The sequence below is a fragment of the Ranitomeya variabilis genome, chromosome 5, assembly GCF_051348905.1.
Source record: "Ranitomeya variabilis isolate aRanVar5 chromosome 5, aRanVar5.hap1, whole genome shotgun sequence".
Taxonomy (NCBI): domain Eukaryota; kingdom Metazoa; phylum Chordata; class Amphibia; order Anura; family Dendrobatidae; genus Ranitomeya; species Ranitomeya variabilis.
The window spans coordinates 57,112,751-57,129,710 of NC_135236.1; the positions used below are offsets into that span (position 1 = coordinate 57,112,751).

General features: G+C 46.8%; 1 protein-coding gene across 1 annotated transcript in view; it reads right to left on the minus strand.

The window, feature by feature from the left end:
- Window positions 1–1,087: 1,087 nt before the first annotated feature.
- The window catches only part of LOC143774449 (intercellular adhesion molecule 5-like), a 42,416-nt gene continuing 26,543 nt past the window's right edge, over window positions 1,088–16,960 (minus strand). The window contains exons 5-8 of the mRNA XM_077262057.1: window positions 14,025–14,297; window positions 12,722–12,955; window positions 11,662–11,928; window positions 1,088–1,739 (exon numbers count right to left, since the gene is read on the minus strand). Of these exons, the coding sequence (XP_077118172.1) occupies window positions 1,549–1,739; window positions 11,662–11,928; window positions 12,722–12,955; window positions 14,025–14,297 (965 nt within the window). The 3' untranslated portion in view covers window positions 1,088–1,548. The remainder of the gene's footprint in view (window positions 1,740–11,661; window positions 11,929–12,721; window positions 12,956–14,024; window positions 14,298–16,960) is intronic.

The window sequence follows — 16,960 nt, forward strand, 5'->3', positions numbered from 1 at the left end:
CGCTGTCCATCAGATATCCATCCACCCATCTATCCATCTATCCATCCGCTATCCATCCATCCATCCACTATCCATCCGCTATCCATCCATCCACTATCCATCTATCCGCTATCCATCCATCCACTATCCATCCGCTATCCATCTATCCGCTATCCTTCCATCCACTATCCATCCGCTATCCATCTATTCGCTATCCATCCATCTGCTATCCATCTATCCATCCGCTATCCATCCACCCGCTATCCATCTATCCGCTATCCATCTATCCGCTATCCATCCATCCACTATCCATCCGCTATCCATCTATCTGCTATCCATCCATCCACTATCCATCCGCTATCCATCTATCTGCTATCTATCCATCCACTATCCATCCGCTATCCATCTATCTGCCATCTATCCATCCACTATCCATCCGCTATCCATCTATCTGCCATCTATCCATCCACTATCCATCCGCTATCCATCTATCCGCTATCCATCCATCCACTATCCATCCGCTATCCATCTATCTGCTATCCATCAGCTCGATATCCATCCATCCGCTATCCATCTATCTGTCCGCTATCAATCTATCCATCCGCGGTCCATCCATCCGCTATCCATTCACTATCCATCCGCTATCCATCTATCCGCTATCCATCTATCCGCTATCCATCCATCCACTATCCGTCCGCTATCCATCTATCTGCTATCCATCCATCCACTATCCATCCGCTATCCATCTATCTGCTATCCATCCATCCACTATCCATCCGCTATCCATCTATCTGCTATCCATCCATCCACTATCCATCCGCTATCCATCTATCTGCTATCTATCCATCCACTATCCATCCGCTATCCATCTATCTGCTATCTATCCATCCGCTATCCATCTATCCGTCCGCTATCAATCTATCCATCCGCGGTCCATCCATCCGCTATCCATCCACTATCCATCCGTTATCTCTCCATCTGTCTATCCGACCAATTATCTATCTATCCATCTTTTTTGACGTACATCTTGCTATCGTCCACCACCTTTATGTACCAAATACTTTTTTCCTTTCCATCTTTGGTAAATTCTAAAATTACTTGACAACAATCTTCAGGATGACCTATTAACATTGAACACAAAAAATTACAGTAAAGAAAACATAAAAAATACAAAAATATCTCTCTGAGAAGGTTAGGGAGAGAGGAGTCCATATACAGCCATGTGCGAAGTGGGAATAGTTCTGTTACCCCGGCAACAGAACCTTTCTGACATTCTATTTTAAACTGTCAGCAGGATTCTAGTTGCTGTGGATAACTCTGTCCTTATTCCTAGTGTCAGATAATAGCAGAAATCTGATTGGCTACAGCAGACAACACCTCGTTTTCCTATTGGCCAGCATTCCCCTCTGTGCTCAATATAAATTAAGATGACTGTGTTTTCCATGGTGGATGTCAGAAGTCGTCCTCACTGGCCGCAGTGTCCTCAATATGGCGGATCATGTTGTAGTCCATTTTCACATTGCTCAAGATCCTTGGGTTCCAATGGGAATTTCAGTCACTGTCTCAATGTTAGACACCCGTTGTTTTATTATTTGGGGAACCTGTTGGGATGTTATGATCTTGTCGGTGGCGCGGGTTCAGCAGTTGATAAAATCCCTTTCGTCCATTTTTCCAACAAGTATGCCATATTATGGCTGCAATGGCTAAAAGGACAACTATACCGACGACTACTCCCACAATCAATACAATACTGAGTTCAACTGTGAAAGAAAGAAAAAATACAGATCAGTTATTAAAAATGTTAATATTACTTCTATATGACTGATGTAAATATCTAGAATTAATCATTCTGAACTCATGGGTTCACAACTAGAATGCCAGAATGACAGTGAATACTGACAACTAAAAGGGTCCCAAAAATAACAAAGTCTATAACAAGATTTGCATTGCCCTGGTCTGGTGCCTAGCCTCATCCCTCATGGCAGCCAGTCATTACTTCCGTAACCTGTATTCTGGAAGCCTTTGGTGTTTACTAGGTCCCATGACGTATATCCTGATATTGGGAGCCAAGTAATCAACAGAGGAACCAATCATGCTGGCCAAAGGATGCCCGCTACACAGATGTGAAGACTATTCTAGTCTGGCTACCCTGGAGGACCGGATTGGAGGCCAGAACGGGGCAGCACAATAGTCTTTGCTCAACTCTAAAATATATATATATATATACATACTCAGTACAGACCAAAAGTTTGGACACACCTTCTCATTTAAAGATTTCTCTTTATTTTCATGACTATGAAAATTGTAAATTCACACTGAAGGCATCAAAACTATGAATTAACACATGTGGAATTATATACTTTACAAAAAAGTGTGAAACAACTGAAAATATGTCTTATATTCTAGGTTCTTCAAATTAGTCACCTTTTGCTTTGATGACTGCTTTGCACACTCTTGGCATTCTCTTGATGAGCTTCAAGAGGTAGTCACCGGAAATGGCTTTCACTTCAGAGGTGTGCCCTGTCAGGTTTAATAAGTGGGATTTCTTGCCTTATAAATGGGGTTGGGACCATCAGTTGTGTTGTGCAGAAGTCTGGTGGATACACAGCTGAGAGTCCTACTGAATAGACTGTTGGAATTTGTATTATGGCAAGAAAAAAGCAGCTAAGTAAAGAAAAATGAGTGGCCATCATTACTTTAAGAAATGAAAGTCAGTCAGTCCGAAAAATTGGGAAAACTTTGAAAGTGTCCCCAAGTGCAGTTGCAAAAACCATCAAGCGCTACAAAGAAACTGGCTCACATGAGGAGCGCCCCAGGAATGGAAGACCAAGAGTCACTTCTGCTTCTGAGGATAAGTTTATCCGAGTCACCAGCCTCAGAAATCACAGATTAACAGCAGCTCAGATTAGAGACCAGGTCAATGCCACACAGAGTTCTAGCAGCAGACACATCTCTACAACAACTGTTCAGAGGAGACTTTGTGCAGCAGGACTTCATGGTAAAATAGCTGCTAGGAAACCACTGCTAAGGACAGGCAACAAGCAGAAGAGACTTGTTTGGGATAAAGAACACAAGGAATGGACATTAGACCAGTGGAAATCTGTGCTTTGGTCTGATGAGTCCAAATTTGAGATCTTTGGTTCCAACCACTGTGTCTTTGTGCGACGCAGAAAAGGTGAACGGATGGACTCTACATGCCTGGTTCCCACCGTGAAGCATGGAGGAGGAGGTGTGATGGTGTGGGGGTGCTTTGCTGGTGACACTGTTGGGGATTTATTCAAAATTGAAGGCATAAAGAACCAGCATGGCTACCACAGCATCTTGCAGCGGCATGCTATTCCATCCATGTTTGCGTTTAGTTGGACCATCATTTATTTTTCAACTGGACAATGACCCCAAACACACCTCCAGGCTGTGTAAGGGCTATTTGACCAAGAAGGAGAATGATGGGGTGCTACGCCAGATGACCTGGCCTCCACAGTCACCAGACCTGAACCCAATCGAGATGGTTTGGGGTGAGCTGGACCTCAGAGTGAAGGCAAAAGGGCCAACAAGTGCTAAGCATCTCTGGGATCTCCTTCAAGATTATTGGAAGACTATTCCCAGTGACTACCTCTTGAAGCTCATCAAGAGAATGCCAAGAGTGTGCAAAGCAGTCATCAAAGCAAAAGGTGGCTACTTTGAAGAACCTAGAATATAAGACATATTTTCAGTTGTTTCACACTTTTTTGTTAAGTATATAATTCCACATGTGTTAATTCATAGTTTTGATGCCTTCAGTGTGAATGTACAATTTTCATAGTCATGAAAATACAGAAAAATCCTTAAATGAGAAGGCGTGTCCAAACTTTTGGTCTGTACTGTATATATATATATTGTGTGTGTATATATATATATATATATATATATATATATATATATATATATATATATATATATATATATATATATATATATATATATATATATATATATATATACATACATATGCACACTGCTCAAAAAAATAAAGGGAACATTTAAACAACAGAATATAACTCCAAGTAAATCAAACTTCTGTGAAATCAGACTGTCCACTTAAGGCCCCGTCACACTTAGCGACGCTGCAGCGATACAGACAACGATCCTAATCGCTGCAGCGTCGCTGTTTGATCGCTGGAGAGCTGTCACACAGACCGCTCTCCAGCGACCAACGATGCCAAGGTCCCCGGGTAACCAGGGTAAACATCGGGTTGCTAAGCGCAGGGCCGCGCTTAGTAACCCGATGTTTACCCTGGTTACCAGTGTAAAATGTAAAATAACAAACACTACATACTCACCTTCGCGTCCCCCGGCGTCCGCTTCCTGCACTGACTGAGCGCCGGCCCTAACAGCAGAGCAGTGACATCACCGCTGTGCTGTGGTTTCACTTTACGGCCGGCAGTCAGTCAGTGCGGGAAGCGGACGGCAAGGGACCTGACGGACACCGGAATGTGAGTATGTAGTGTTTTTTTTTTTTTTACAATTACGATGGTAACCAGGGTAAACATCGGGTTACTAAGCGCGGCCCTGCGCTTAGTAACCCAATGTTTACCCTGGTTACCAGTGAAGACTTCGCTGAATCCGTGTCACACATACCGATTCAGCGATGTCAGCGGGACCTCAACGACCAAAAAACGGTCCAGGCCATTCCGACACGACCAGCGATCTCACAGCAGGGGCCTGGTCGCTGGTACGTGTCACACATAGCGAGATCGCTACTGAGGTCGCTGTTGCGTCACAAAACTTGTGACTCAGCAGCGATCTCGCTAGCGATCTCGCTAAGTGTGACGGGGCCTTTAGGAAGCAACACTGTTTGACAATCAAGGCTGGAGATGCTACCAGGAGACATGGGGGGGGGGAAGGGGCTGTAGGAGGGCAACAACCCAGCAGCAGGACCGCTACCTCCGCCTTTGTGCAAGGAGGAACAGGATGAGCACTGCCGGAGCCCTGCAAAATGACCTCCAACAGGCCACAAATGTGCATGTGTCTGTACAAACGTTTAGAAACTGACTCCATGAGGATGGTCTGAGTGCCCGACGTCCACAGATGAGGGTTGTGCTCACAGCCCAACACCGTGCAGGACACTTGGCATTTGCCACAGAACACCAGGATTGGCAAATTCGCCACTGGCACCCTGTGCTCTTCACAGATGAAAGCAGGTTCACACTGAGCACATGTGACAGACGTGACAGAGTCTGGAGACACCATGGAGAGTGAACTGCTGCCTGCAACATCCTTCAGCATGACCGGTTTGGCAGTGGGTCAGTAATGGCGTGGGGTGACATTTCTTTGGAGGGCCGCACAGCCCTCCATGTGCTCACCAGAGGTAGCCTGACTGCCATCAGGTACCGAGATGAGATCCTCAGACCCCTTGTGAGACCATATGCTGGTGCGGTTGGCCCTGGGTTCCTCCTAATGCAGGACAATGCCAGACCTCATGTGGATGGCGTGTGTCAGCAGTTCCTGCAAGATGAAAGTGCAGCGCCCCAGAGTCCTGGTCGTTGCAGTACTGTGGCTCCGCCACTAAGGGGAGCCATGGTGCGTTCGATGGCACTGAAGGAGTTCCTCCAATCAGGTATCACAGACACCAATATGTTTCACAGCTGGGCCTCCGGGGGGAGCTAAGGGTGCTATTCATTAGGCCACTCCCCACCATAGTGGGTAAACTGGGGGTCAGGCAGGAAGTTAGGGAGAACGCTGACTGGATTGAACGAAGCAACACCTAGTGAGAGAGGGTGTTGTGGAGGAAGAGACAGTAGGGTCTCTGCCAGGGGTGGGACCCTGGCAGAGGCTTGGCATTGGAAAGAACGTAACGGGACCGTGCCTGCTCAGCATAGCGGCGGTGCCCAAGAAAGGACTAGAAGCGAGATAGATTGTGCTGAGTGAGAAACGAGATCAAGCAGACGGAGAATACCAGCAGGGGTTTTGTTGAAAGAGGCAGCACCTTGCTGAGGCGCATTACCGGTGGCCGGAACGCCGAGGGAGTGGAATAATATACAGCTTTAAGCCATACTCCAAACAGCGGCAGGACAGTCAGTCTCAGGCGGGCTGTCTACCACATATCACCTATGAAGTCTTGGGGGGCAATTGCGGGAGAGGGGCGTCACTAGGGTCCCGGAAGAACTCCAGGCCTACCTGACAAACGGGTGCCGTTCCAACCTGAATACCAGGGAGGGACGGAATAAGAGAGGAACATCTAATCGAGTTGTGAGGGAACTTAAGAAACAGACACAACAGTTGTGGGGTACTTTCCGTGAGCACAGCAGGGAAGGACTACAACACACAGCGCTAAGAAGGAAGGCACTGATTTCCACCTGTGAGGAGAACTCTGGAGGTGCCATTGGACCGGCCGGACTTGCGCAGCCTGGTGGTCCAGATTCCGGACTGAGGACCAAGAGATCTCCAGTAAAGAGGTAAAGAGACTGCAACCTGGTGTCCTCGTTATTTACCGCGACCTGCACCCCACAACTGCACCGCTACACCACCGTTAACAGCACCTACTTCACCGGACGTCCCCCCACTGACGGACAGGGCCACGGACCGGGTCTAGCCACCGTGACAACCCCAGGACTGAGACCTAGAGGCCCGGCTCCGGGTACCCCTCGGCCCTGCGGCGGTGTGGGGGGGGGCGCTCCAACTTGGCGTCACGAACAGGATCTACTTAAGCCTGAAGAATCAGGTCATGTGTGCCTAGAGACTGTGATTTACTGTACTTGAACCGTACTTTATTGAAAAGACTGTGTTGTGCCATTTGCCGCCAAAATCCGCCGCCATTGCAGCGCTGAGGAGAGCGCAGGAAGAGAAGAGGGGCGTGGAGTGGGCGTAGACAAGCTGGAGAGCGCGAACAGCAATGGCCGCCCAGTCTAAATATTTCTGCACGGTGAGGACGTGTCCGTCAGCAGCAGAGATCCGCCTCCTAATCCTTAATGGGAGGCAGAGAAAACGAAACCGCTCCCGAAGGAGAGAGCGGGAAAAGGACCAGGAAGTGACCCACGTGGAGGACGCTATGGCCAGCAGCTCCGAACCCGACAGTGGGGTTGAAGTGGAAGTCTCCCCCGACTACCCGGATGAGCCCAGCAGCCCGTCCTCCGTGGATAACACCAGATTCCTGAGAGCCGAGATGGAGGACTTATATAACCAGCTCCTCCAACTGAATGTGAGAGTCCAGGCTCCGCACCCGGTGGAGCCGGTAGAGGGTTCCCGGACGTCGGAGTCCTCACCGGAAGAACCAGCGGGACCTGCTGCGGAAAGTGAACTTGCACCAGTTGGTGAGTCCGCCGATCCTGCCCCGCCAGCCGAGGGTGTGTTAGTGGGTCCCGTAGCGGCACCACCTCTCCCGGGAACCCATAAACTCCAGCGCCTGCTACCATGGGAGGAAGCCACGGGCATGGAACACCGCATGCGAGCCCCGATCACCCCTACTCCCTTGTTGGGTGAGGTCCACGCGGAGCGCACGGTGTGCCGCTGGGTGAACCCCGGATCCAATCTTATGGGGTTCCCCGGGGTGGAGACCCAGAAGGGGGAGATGGTACAGGCCCTAAGCTGGGAAGAATACCGAATCCAGCTAGAGCACCGGTGGCGAGAGGAGGAGAAAATACATCAGGCTGGGCGGGAGGCCCATCATCAGAAAGATCTGGCGGTCAAGGACCGGGCCCGCAAGGACCCCACCACTCACCAGGCCCCGCGCAGGCAGGGCATCGTCACCATTTTTAAGCTCCGAGGAGGCTGGGGCTTTATTAAAGAACCGGGGCTATACGCGGAGGTCTTTGTTAACCGGCGGGATGTCGAGTCGCACCTCAGAGAGGGCCACCCCGACCGAGACCTCTACCCGGGAGACAGCGTCATCTATACCAGGCATCTTGGGGAGAAGGGGTGGTTCGCTCTGAACGTCTACAAGCAAGAGAAACCAGCCCCTGTAGCCAAAGTGCCACCGTGTGACCGATCTGTGACCACTTCGGTCGCCCCACCCTGTCTGATCACAGAACCTGCGATCTGCCGCCTGACCACCGTAGCGGCCAAGGAGGTGCCTCTTCGAGTGATTGATGTTCCTGATGTACCCGCGCAGAGAGAAGTGGGAACGCAGACCCTCATCACCGCGCACGATCTGGTTGTGCAACAGACCCGCACCCATGGGGTGTACCTGGCCGCGGGAGTGAACCTGGAACCTGAACTGCCTGTATTGCAGGGGTTCCCCCGCCAGGTGGCGCCTCGTGGGGGATTCTAAGATTTTATTGCTTTATGAAAATGTAAATAGTTACTGTTTGTTCTTTTGTTCCTGTTGCTGCTAAACCCGTCCAGGGTAAACTTTAAAAGGTGACCCCTTTGTTGACCCGGGGTCACTATTGTTGTTTTCCAGAAGTTTTGCGCAAAGTTACACAAACTGCAGTAATCATGGACTGTGCATGATTCAAACTTTCCTGTAAATAGTTTGCACCTTCTTAAAGGTGCTTCCTACTGGTTTTAGTTAAAGACACTTTGCGAAGATGCCATTCCGGAGCTCTGGTATGGACTGGTAGGCTGAGAAGAAGAGCTACCTCAGAGAGACTTGATCTCCTCTTAAAGGGGAGGTTAGAATTGAACTTGGAAAGTGATACTGTTTCCGAACAGTAATGTCATGATGATGCTTTGCAAGAAATGTAACCGTTTTACATGAAAAGTTATATGTGTTTAATATGTTTGAAATGTGAAGTTTGAATAATGTTCTTCAAAAGGAAAGATGCAGAAAGCCTGTTGAGGTGGACTAGAGTTCTGCATGGATAGAAACGTAAGAAAGTAATAATGAAGGTGAGGATAGAAGGTAAACCCTGCGTCCCCATAGAAAGTTAGTTCGTTACTAAGGACAGAAAGTAGACCCGTAGGGGTTAGTGAGTGAGTCCTTATAGGAGCCAGGCAGAGTGGGCTCCATGTTCTCAAACTGAAAGGAATGTTATGTCTATACTATGTATAGTAGAGAAAGGCAGTAGGCCCTGGCTGAACGGGGCGGTCCTGTAAAAGAAAGGAGAGGCAGTAGGTCTGGTGCCATAGGGACAGGCGGTCCTGCAGGTTCAAAAGTAGGAGAATGAAGAGTTACCTTGCCCTGTAATGTGATTATAGGAAGGCCTTTGATAAACTAAGAGTGTATGTTTCTTAAAGGCAATGTTAATTTATTGTTCCAGCATTTGCACTTAGTAGAATACCCGGTTGGGTAATGAGAGTAAATTGTAGCCTGTTGCTATGATATTTGATTATGTTTTGTAACGTTAAAGTGTCCTCACCTCCCATAAAGGGAAGCCTGTTCAAGTATGCTTATTGTTTTGCACTCAACAAATTTGTATGTCTTTTTGCTAACCTTTATTGTTGTTTTCTTCCCAGTCCCGGAGTACTGTGTTTAACCAGGGGGGAGTGCAGCGCCCCAGAGTCCTGGTCGTTGCAGTACTGTGGCTCCGCCACTAAGGGGAGCCATGGTGCGTTCGATGGCACTGAAGGAGTTCCTCCAATCAGGTATCACAGACACCAATATGTTTCACAGCTGGGCCTCCGGGGGGAGCTAAGGGTGCTATTCATTAGGCCACTCCCCACCATAGTGGGTAAACTGGGGGTCAGGCAGGAAGTTAGGGAGAACGCTGACTGGATTGAACGAAGCAACACCTAGTGAGAGAGGGTGTTGTGGAGGAAGAGACAGTAGGGTCTCTGCCAGGGGTGGGACCCTGGCAGAGGCTTGGCATTGGAAAGAACGTAACGGGACCGTGCCTGCTCAGCATAGCGGCGGTGCCCAAGAAAGGACTAGAAGCGAGATAGATTGTGCTGAGTGAGAAACGAGATCAAGCAGACGGAGAATACCAGCAGGGGTTTTGTTGAAAGAGGCAGCACCTTGCTGAGGCGCATTACCGGTGGCCGGAACGCCGAGGGAGTGGAATAATATACAGCTTTAAGCCATACTCCAAACAGCGGCAGGACAGTCAGTCTCAGGCGGGCTGTCTACCACATATCACCTATGAAGTCTTGGGGGGCAATTGCGGGAGAGGGGCGTCTCTAGGGTCCCGGAAGAACTCCAGGCCTACCTGACAAACGGGTGCCGTTCCAACCTGAATACCAGGGAGGGACGGAATAAGAGAGGAACATCTAATCGAGTTGTGAGGGAACTTAAGAAACAGACACAACAGTTGTGGGGTACTTTCCGTGAGCACAGCAGGGAAGGACTACAACACACAGCGCTAAGAAGGAAGGCACTGATTTCCACCTGTGAGGAGAACTCTGGAGGTGCCATTGGACCGGCCGGACTTGCGCAGCCTGGTGGGCCAGATTCCGGACTGAGGACCAAGAGATCTCCAGTAAAGAGGTAAAGAGACTGCAACCTGGTGTCCTCGTTATTTACCGCGACCTGCACCCCACAACTGCACCGCTACACCACCGTTAACAGCACCTACTTCACCGGATGTCCCCCCACTGACGGACAGGGCCACGGACCGGGTCTAGCCACCGTGACAACCCCAGGACTGAGACCTAGAGGCCCGGCTCCGGGTACCCCTCGGCCCTGCGGCGGTGTGGGGGGGGGGGCGCTCCAAAGGCATTGAAGCTATGGACTGGCCCACTCGTTCCCCAGATCTGAATCCGATTGAACACATCTGGAACATCATGTCTCGCTCCATCCACCAATGTCACGTTGCACCACAGACTGTCCAGGAGTTGGCGGATGCTTTAGTCCAAGTCTGGGAGGAGATCTCTCAGGAGACCATCCGCCGCCTCATCAGGAGCATGCCCAGGTGTTGTAGGGAGGTCATACAGGCACATGGAGGCCACACACACTACTGAGCATCATTTTCTTGCCTTGAGGCATTTCTACTGAAGTTGGATCAGCCTGTAACTTCATTTTCCACTTTGATTTTGAGCATCATTCCAACTCCAGACCTCCGTGAGATATTAGTTGTGATTTATGTTGATAATTGTTAGGTTTTATTGTTCTCAACACATTCCACTATGTAATGAATAAAGATTTACAACTGGAATATTTCATTCAGTGATATCTAGGGTGTGGGATTCTACTGTTCCCTTTATTCTTTTGAGCATTGTGTGTATATATATATAATAACTGTATGATTTTTAGAGGACCAGCTGATTAAACTCTCATGGAACCAAAAAGTGGGATATATGATTGGAGCTGTAGTGAGCACTCACTCATATAAACAGTGAATGAAGCAGTGGCCGCACATGCTCACTACCACTCCCCACCCTTGTGATTATGAATGGGGCTGGAATGGAACTGAACTGAAGCTCCAGAAATGATATATAAACAAAAGTAGTTTAAATATGATATTACTCTTTTAAAGAGGACCGGTCACTGGATTTTTCTTTATTTAAAACTTTGTACCTCTTGCTTCACGGATTCTGGAAGAGTTTTTCTTTTTCTTCGTTCCATAGTTATACCCCCTCCCCCAGTAATAATGGTGCTCAGGGGTGTTTGCTTTTTCTCCTCTGATGTTGGCCAATGAAACCACAGCCACGCCCACGAAGATCAGGGATAAGTCCAGTGAAAATTTGCACAATTATTTCCGAGGGCCATAACTTTGGAACTGAGGGGCACAGAATAAAAGGAACAACTGTTCCAGAATCAGTGGAACAGAAGCAATTAGAGGGAGGACTCCAGTGAAAGGTTTTCTTTGACTCCTTGACATTGTTACTCACCAGGTTTGATTGTCACCTCCTGTTGTGACTGGGCTTCCCCGTGTGTGTTTCTGGCCACGCAGGTGTATGTTCCATTATGGGTGAATGCTGCTGTGAGGATGATGATTGAGCTTCTTTCTGGGGAGTATGTGACCTCTGCATTTTCGGGGATCTGCCAGCTGTATGTCGGAGCCGGGAACCCATCCGCCTCGCATGTGATGTTTAGTGGATTTCCTGCTTGAATCGTTGCATTGGGTGAAACATACACAATTGGACCCGATGGTGCATCTGAATAAAGAAAAACATAATATTTCCAAAATTTTTATGAAAAATGCAGAAAATACATCCCCGGAGAACGAGGGAGAAAGTATTAGGAGAAGAAGACATAGAGCAGATATTATAACCCCAATAAGAGACATTGCCCGAGTTATAAATATGACAAGAATTTGTAGAAAACAAGAGTACTGTATAAATTAGGGAGACTATAGGCAATGCTTGCTGGGAAAAAAAATGCAAAACAGTTCTTCTCGACTCTACATCGCCACCTATGGGAAGGAGAAAGCTGTTTATCTGTGAATTTATAATTTTTTATATTTTTTTGGCTTTTATCCGCTATAGGTCAACCTGGGTAATAATGCTACTAAATGTATACCCAATTATCTATTAGGCAGAGTCGACAGCGGGCACAAAAACATGTCATAGCCTTGAGGACCCAGCGTACCCATGCATTATATTGCATCATGTAAAGCGTCATTTCCTATTTGGTGGCTGCAGAAAATAAACTTGTCAGTGATCAGATTACAGATATTTGTTGGCAGTCTCGGAATTAAGATGACCTTATTTTTGCGCGAGATAGCTGCACGTTTTTCCTACAGCTCCAACTAGTGGAGAAATGAGGTATTACATGGCATCCATTGAAAAGAAGCTTTTCAGAAGCTTCTCTCCGTCCTGCAGCTGATGACTCATGAAAAAGGTAATTACTGTACATATTGGTAACCTTGTATGTTCCAGCTGTCGTGAAACTACAAGTATCAGCACATTGTTCTATGCCCTATAGTCATGGTCATAGCAGCAGACTTACATTGCACTGTGACGTCGACAGCTTTCCACCTGTCTCCTTTGATGTTTGCTGCCTGACAGTTATAAAGCCCGGACATGTCTCTCGTCACCGTACCCGAGTCACTGATATTGTGTTCACCACTATAGCATTTTACTGTCGGCTCTGGGTTTCCGTCAGCCCGACATGAAAAAGGTCTGTTTCCTTCTACCAGAAGTAAAGTTGAGGGACATAATGTTTCAGTGAAATCTGGGGGGTCTAAAATGAAAAAGAAAGAAATATATAGCAAATTATTTATGGCCGACACACCATATGACCTTCTTAGTATGTCTGGAATCTTGTTGTTATGTCGTAATGTCAAACAATCACACATACTCATGAAATCTCCACAGACGAAAAATATCTATCTCCTATATCTATTGTAAGGGAAAACTCTTATTAGGGCTTCCATGGACAGATTTTGCTCAAGCCCTCTGTGCAGGGATCTGGACTTACAACAGGGTCCCCAAGGTTGCACCCAGGAGTGGCTGCCGGCTCCTGGGTTACATCCACAGAGTGGCTGCCGGCTCCTGGGTTACATCCACAGAGTGGCTGCTGGAGTGAGCTTGCAAAAGAGAGTTGACAAGTCTTGTTAAAACCAGAGATGGAAGATACCGAACAAAGTCAAGGACGAGATCAGGAGATAGCTGAGGTCAGAGCCGGAAGGACAGGGGCAGAAGCAGAATCATCAGAAAAATGGAAGGTTAAACTAGTGCAGGGTCAGCAATGGGTATCAGACAAGCCAGGCCGAGTAGCAGGGTATCACAATAAAACATATCGGAGTCAGTGCTAGAGATGAGCGAATATGTTTGGAAAACGATTGCCATTTGCCATAATCGTGCCATATTAGTACTATATGCAGGGACGTATTTATGGTTCATGATCGTTTCCGAACATATCCAATGGCGAATATTACAAATGCGGCGATGGTAATCCGAACCGAATATTGAAATATTCCCTCATCTCTAGTCAGTACCTATAACTGGCAAATCCTAGCAAACTGCTGGGAGTTTAAATAAGGTGTGGCTCTTCCCAAATCTCACAGCGGAAAGCCACTTATACCTGCCCTGTAGCAGCGCAAGTCCCAACCACACTAATATGTTTGGTGCCACCTAATGATCGATGCAAAGGTTGTAGGAGCAGGTTCAGATAAGGATGTAACATCGATCTACTATCAGGGGTCTACATTTACACCTTTAAAATGATTTCTATAAACTCCAGGATTTGGTAAAGTCTTCACGCTCGTCTTTTGTGGTTGAAACCTCAAATATGGCTACAAACCACTTACAGTGTACTTCTAGGCTCTGTGTAGAGGATTGGGATATGCTTGGATTTCCAGTAATATGTGCCATGCAGGTGATGGATACTCTCGGAGTCCTCCGACTTGCAGTGAAAGTGTAGATGACCGTAGAGTTCTCAACCGACAGCTCTTCTCTACCATCCACAATGATGGATAGAACATAACCCACTGGATATTCATTAGTTATATTACAGGAAGCAGTCACCTTCTGATCCAGGTCTACAATGTTGCTGGATAGATCAAAAATAATGGCAGGATACTCTGAAAGGAAGATTGAAAAAGTGTTACTATGAGTACAGGCAGCATCGGACACCTACTGCCATTCTAATGGCACCATAATTAGGCTAGAGTGTATCCAAAGAGGGCAAGTACTACTACCATTTTTCACCATGACACCATGGCCACATTGTAATATGGGGTTGGTTGGACACCAGTGTAATCCGTCTCACAATATTGTCAGTAGATTGTCTTTGCCTTATGGGCTTCTCCCATCCGGGACATTTATGGTGGATCGTTCAGATCTATCTATATATATAATTGTCTAAGAGTCTGTTTGTCTGTAACCGAAATCCCGTGTCACTGATTGGTCGCGCCCGGCCGGCCTCGACCAATCGGCGTTCATAAATAAACTACATACATATACTAGAACAAGAATAACATGGAGGACAGTGTGTGAGGGAGAGAATAACATGGAGAACAGTGTGCGAGGAAGAGAATAACATGGAAGTAAGTCTGTGAGGGAGAGAATAACATGGAGGTCAGTCTGTGAGGGATATAATAACATGGAGGTCAGTCTGTGAGGGAGAGAGTAACATGGAGGACAGTGGGTGAAGGAGAGAATAACATGGAGGACAGTGTGTGAGGGAGAGAATAACATGGAGGTCAGTCTGTGAGGGAGAGAATAACATGGAGGTCAGTCTGTGAGGGAGAGAGTAACATGGAGGACAGTGTGTGAAGGAGAGAATAACATGGAGGTCAGTCTGTGAGGGAGAGAATAACATGGAGGACAGTGTGTGAGGGAGAGAATAACATGAAAGACAGTGTGTGAGGGAGAGAATAACATGAAAGACAGTGTGTGGGGGAGAGAACAACATGGAGGACAGTGTGTGAGGGAGAGAACAACATGGAGGACAGTGTAAGGGAGAGAATAAAAATTTTCCCCGTTTTAAGTTTATCGTGGTAAAATAAATGGTGTCTTTGAAAACTATAAGTCATCCTGTAGAAAACAAGCTGTCATACAGCAATAGATGACTAAAAGTTTTGACTCTTAAAATAAAGACAGGAGAAATACAATGGCAGTGTGTCCAATGGGTTAAAACATCAATGTAAGCACCAATGTTTATATGAATACTAGATGGTGGCCCGATTCTAATACCGCATCGGGTATCTACTATATAATCCTCTAATTCTGTCTGTTTGTCCGAAACGGAAATCCCGCGACGCTGATTGGTCTCGCCAGCTGCCCGCGACCAATCAGCAACAGGTGCAGTCCAGCTGCGAATTGGCAAGGGATTTTAACCACGCTTCGCTGATCGGAAGAAGTGATATTGGCGCGGGATTTAAACACCGCTTCACTGATAATGTATATATTTTACCCAGAAAATCCTGTGTATTCATTGTATTATTCTTAAATCTTCATAAATAAACTACATACATATTCTAGAATACCCGATGCGTTAGAATCGGGCCACCATCTAGTAAGTAATAAATACTCCATAGGTGTGAGTACTACAAGTGGGGCCTACATCTATCTTGAGATCATGGGCCTCGTCAAGCATTGCCAGGAATGGATTGGTGGCAGCCCATGCGGCAAGAGGCCTCTGCAATTTTAAGAGTTCTGGTAGAAAGGAATTGAGGGAGCCACCTCTCCATTCTTAACACTGCACTATTTGGTCCAATTCTCGAGATACAGTCACAAATCAAAATTACTGAGCCCCCATTGTAAATCCGGTTCATTAGCAACATTTCTAAACTTTTTATTTTTTATAATACGTCAAGTAAACAAGAACTATTTAACTAACACAACTAATATTACAAGTGGTTTCTCTAAATTCAGCACAATTTTACAGACAATTGCAGTCTCAGAAAGATTCAACTCCCTCAATTGAGCACCTCATGAGGGTTGTCTCAAGAGCACCTGACTAATAATCAAGGATACATCAGCTGTTACTTCTTGAGATAAAACACAACAAATAATTTGGTAATAAATACTTGGACTGACTAGGGCTTTGGATAAAACATGTCAAATATCTGGACTGGCTAGGGTTTTGGATAAAACACATCAAATACCTGGACTGACTAGGGCTTTAGATAAAACACGTCAAATATCTGGACTGACTAGGGCTTTGGATAAAACACGTCAAATACTTGGACTGGCTAGGGCTTTGGATAAAACACATCCAATACCTGGACTGGCTAGGGCTTTGGCTAATACACATCATATACCTGGACTGGCTAGGGCTTTGGCTAATACACATCATATACCTGGACTGACTAGGGCTTTAGATAAAACACGTCAAATATCTGGACTGACTAGGGCTTTGGATAAAACACGTCAAATACTTGGACTGGCTAGGGCTTTGGATAAAACACATCCAATACCTGGACTGGCTAGGGCTTTGGCTAATACACATCATATACCTGGACTGGCTAGGGCTTTGAATAAAACACGTCAAATATCTGGACTGACTAGGGCATTGGATAAAACACGTCAAATACTTGGACTGGCTAGGGCTTTGGATAAAACACATCCAATACCTGGACTGGCTAGGGCTTTGGGTAAAACAAATCATATACCTGGAGTGACTAGGGCTTTGGGTAAAATGCATCAAGTACCTGGACTGGCTAGGGATTTGGATAAAACACATCACATACCTGGACTGGCTAGGGCTTTGGATAAAACACATCATATACCTGGACTGACT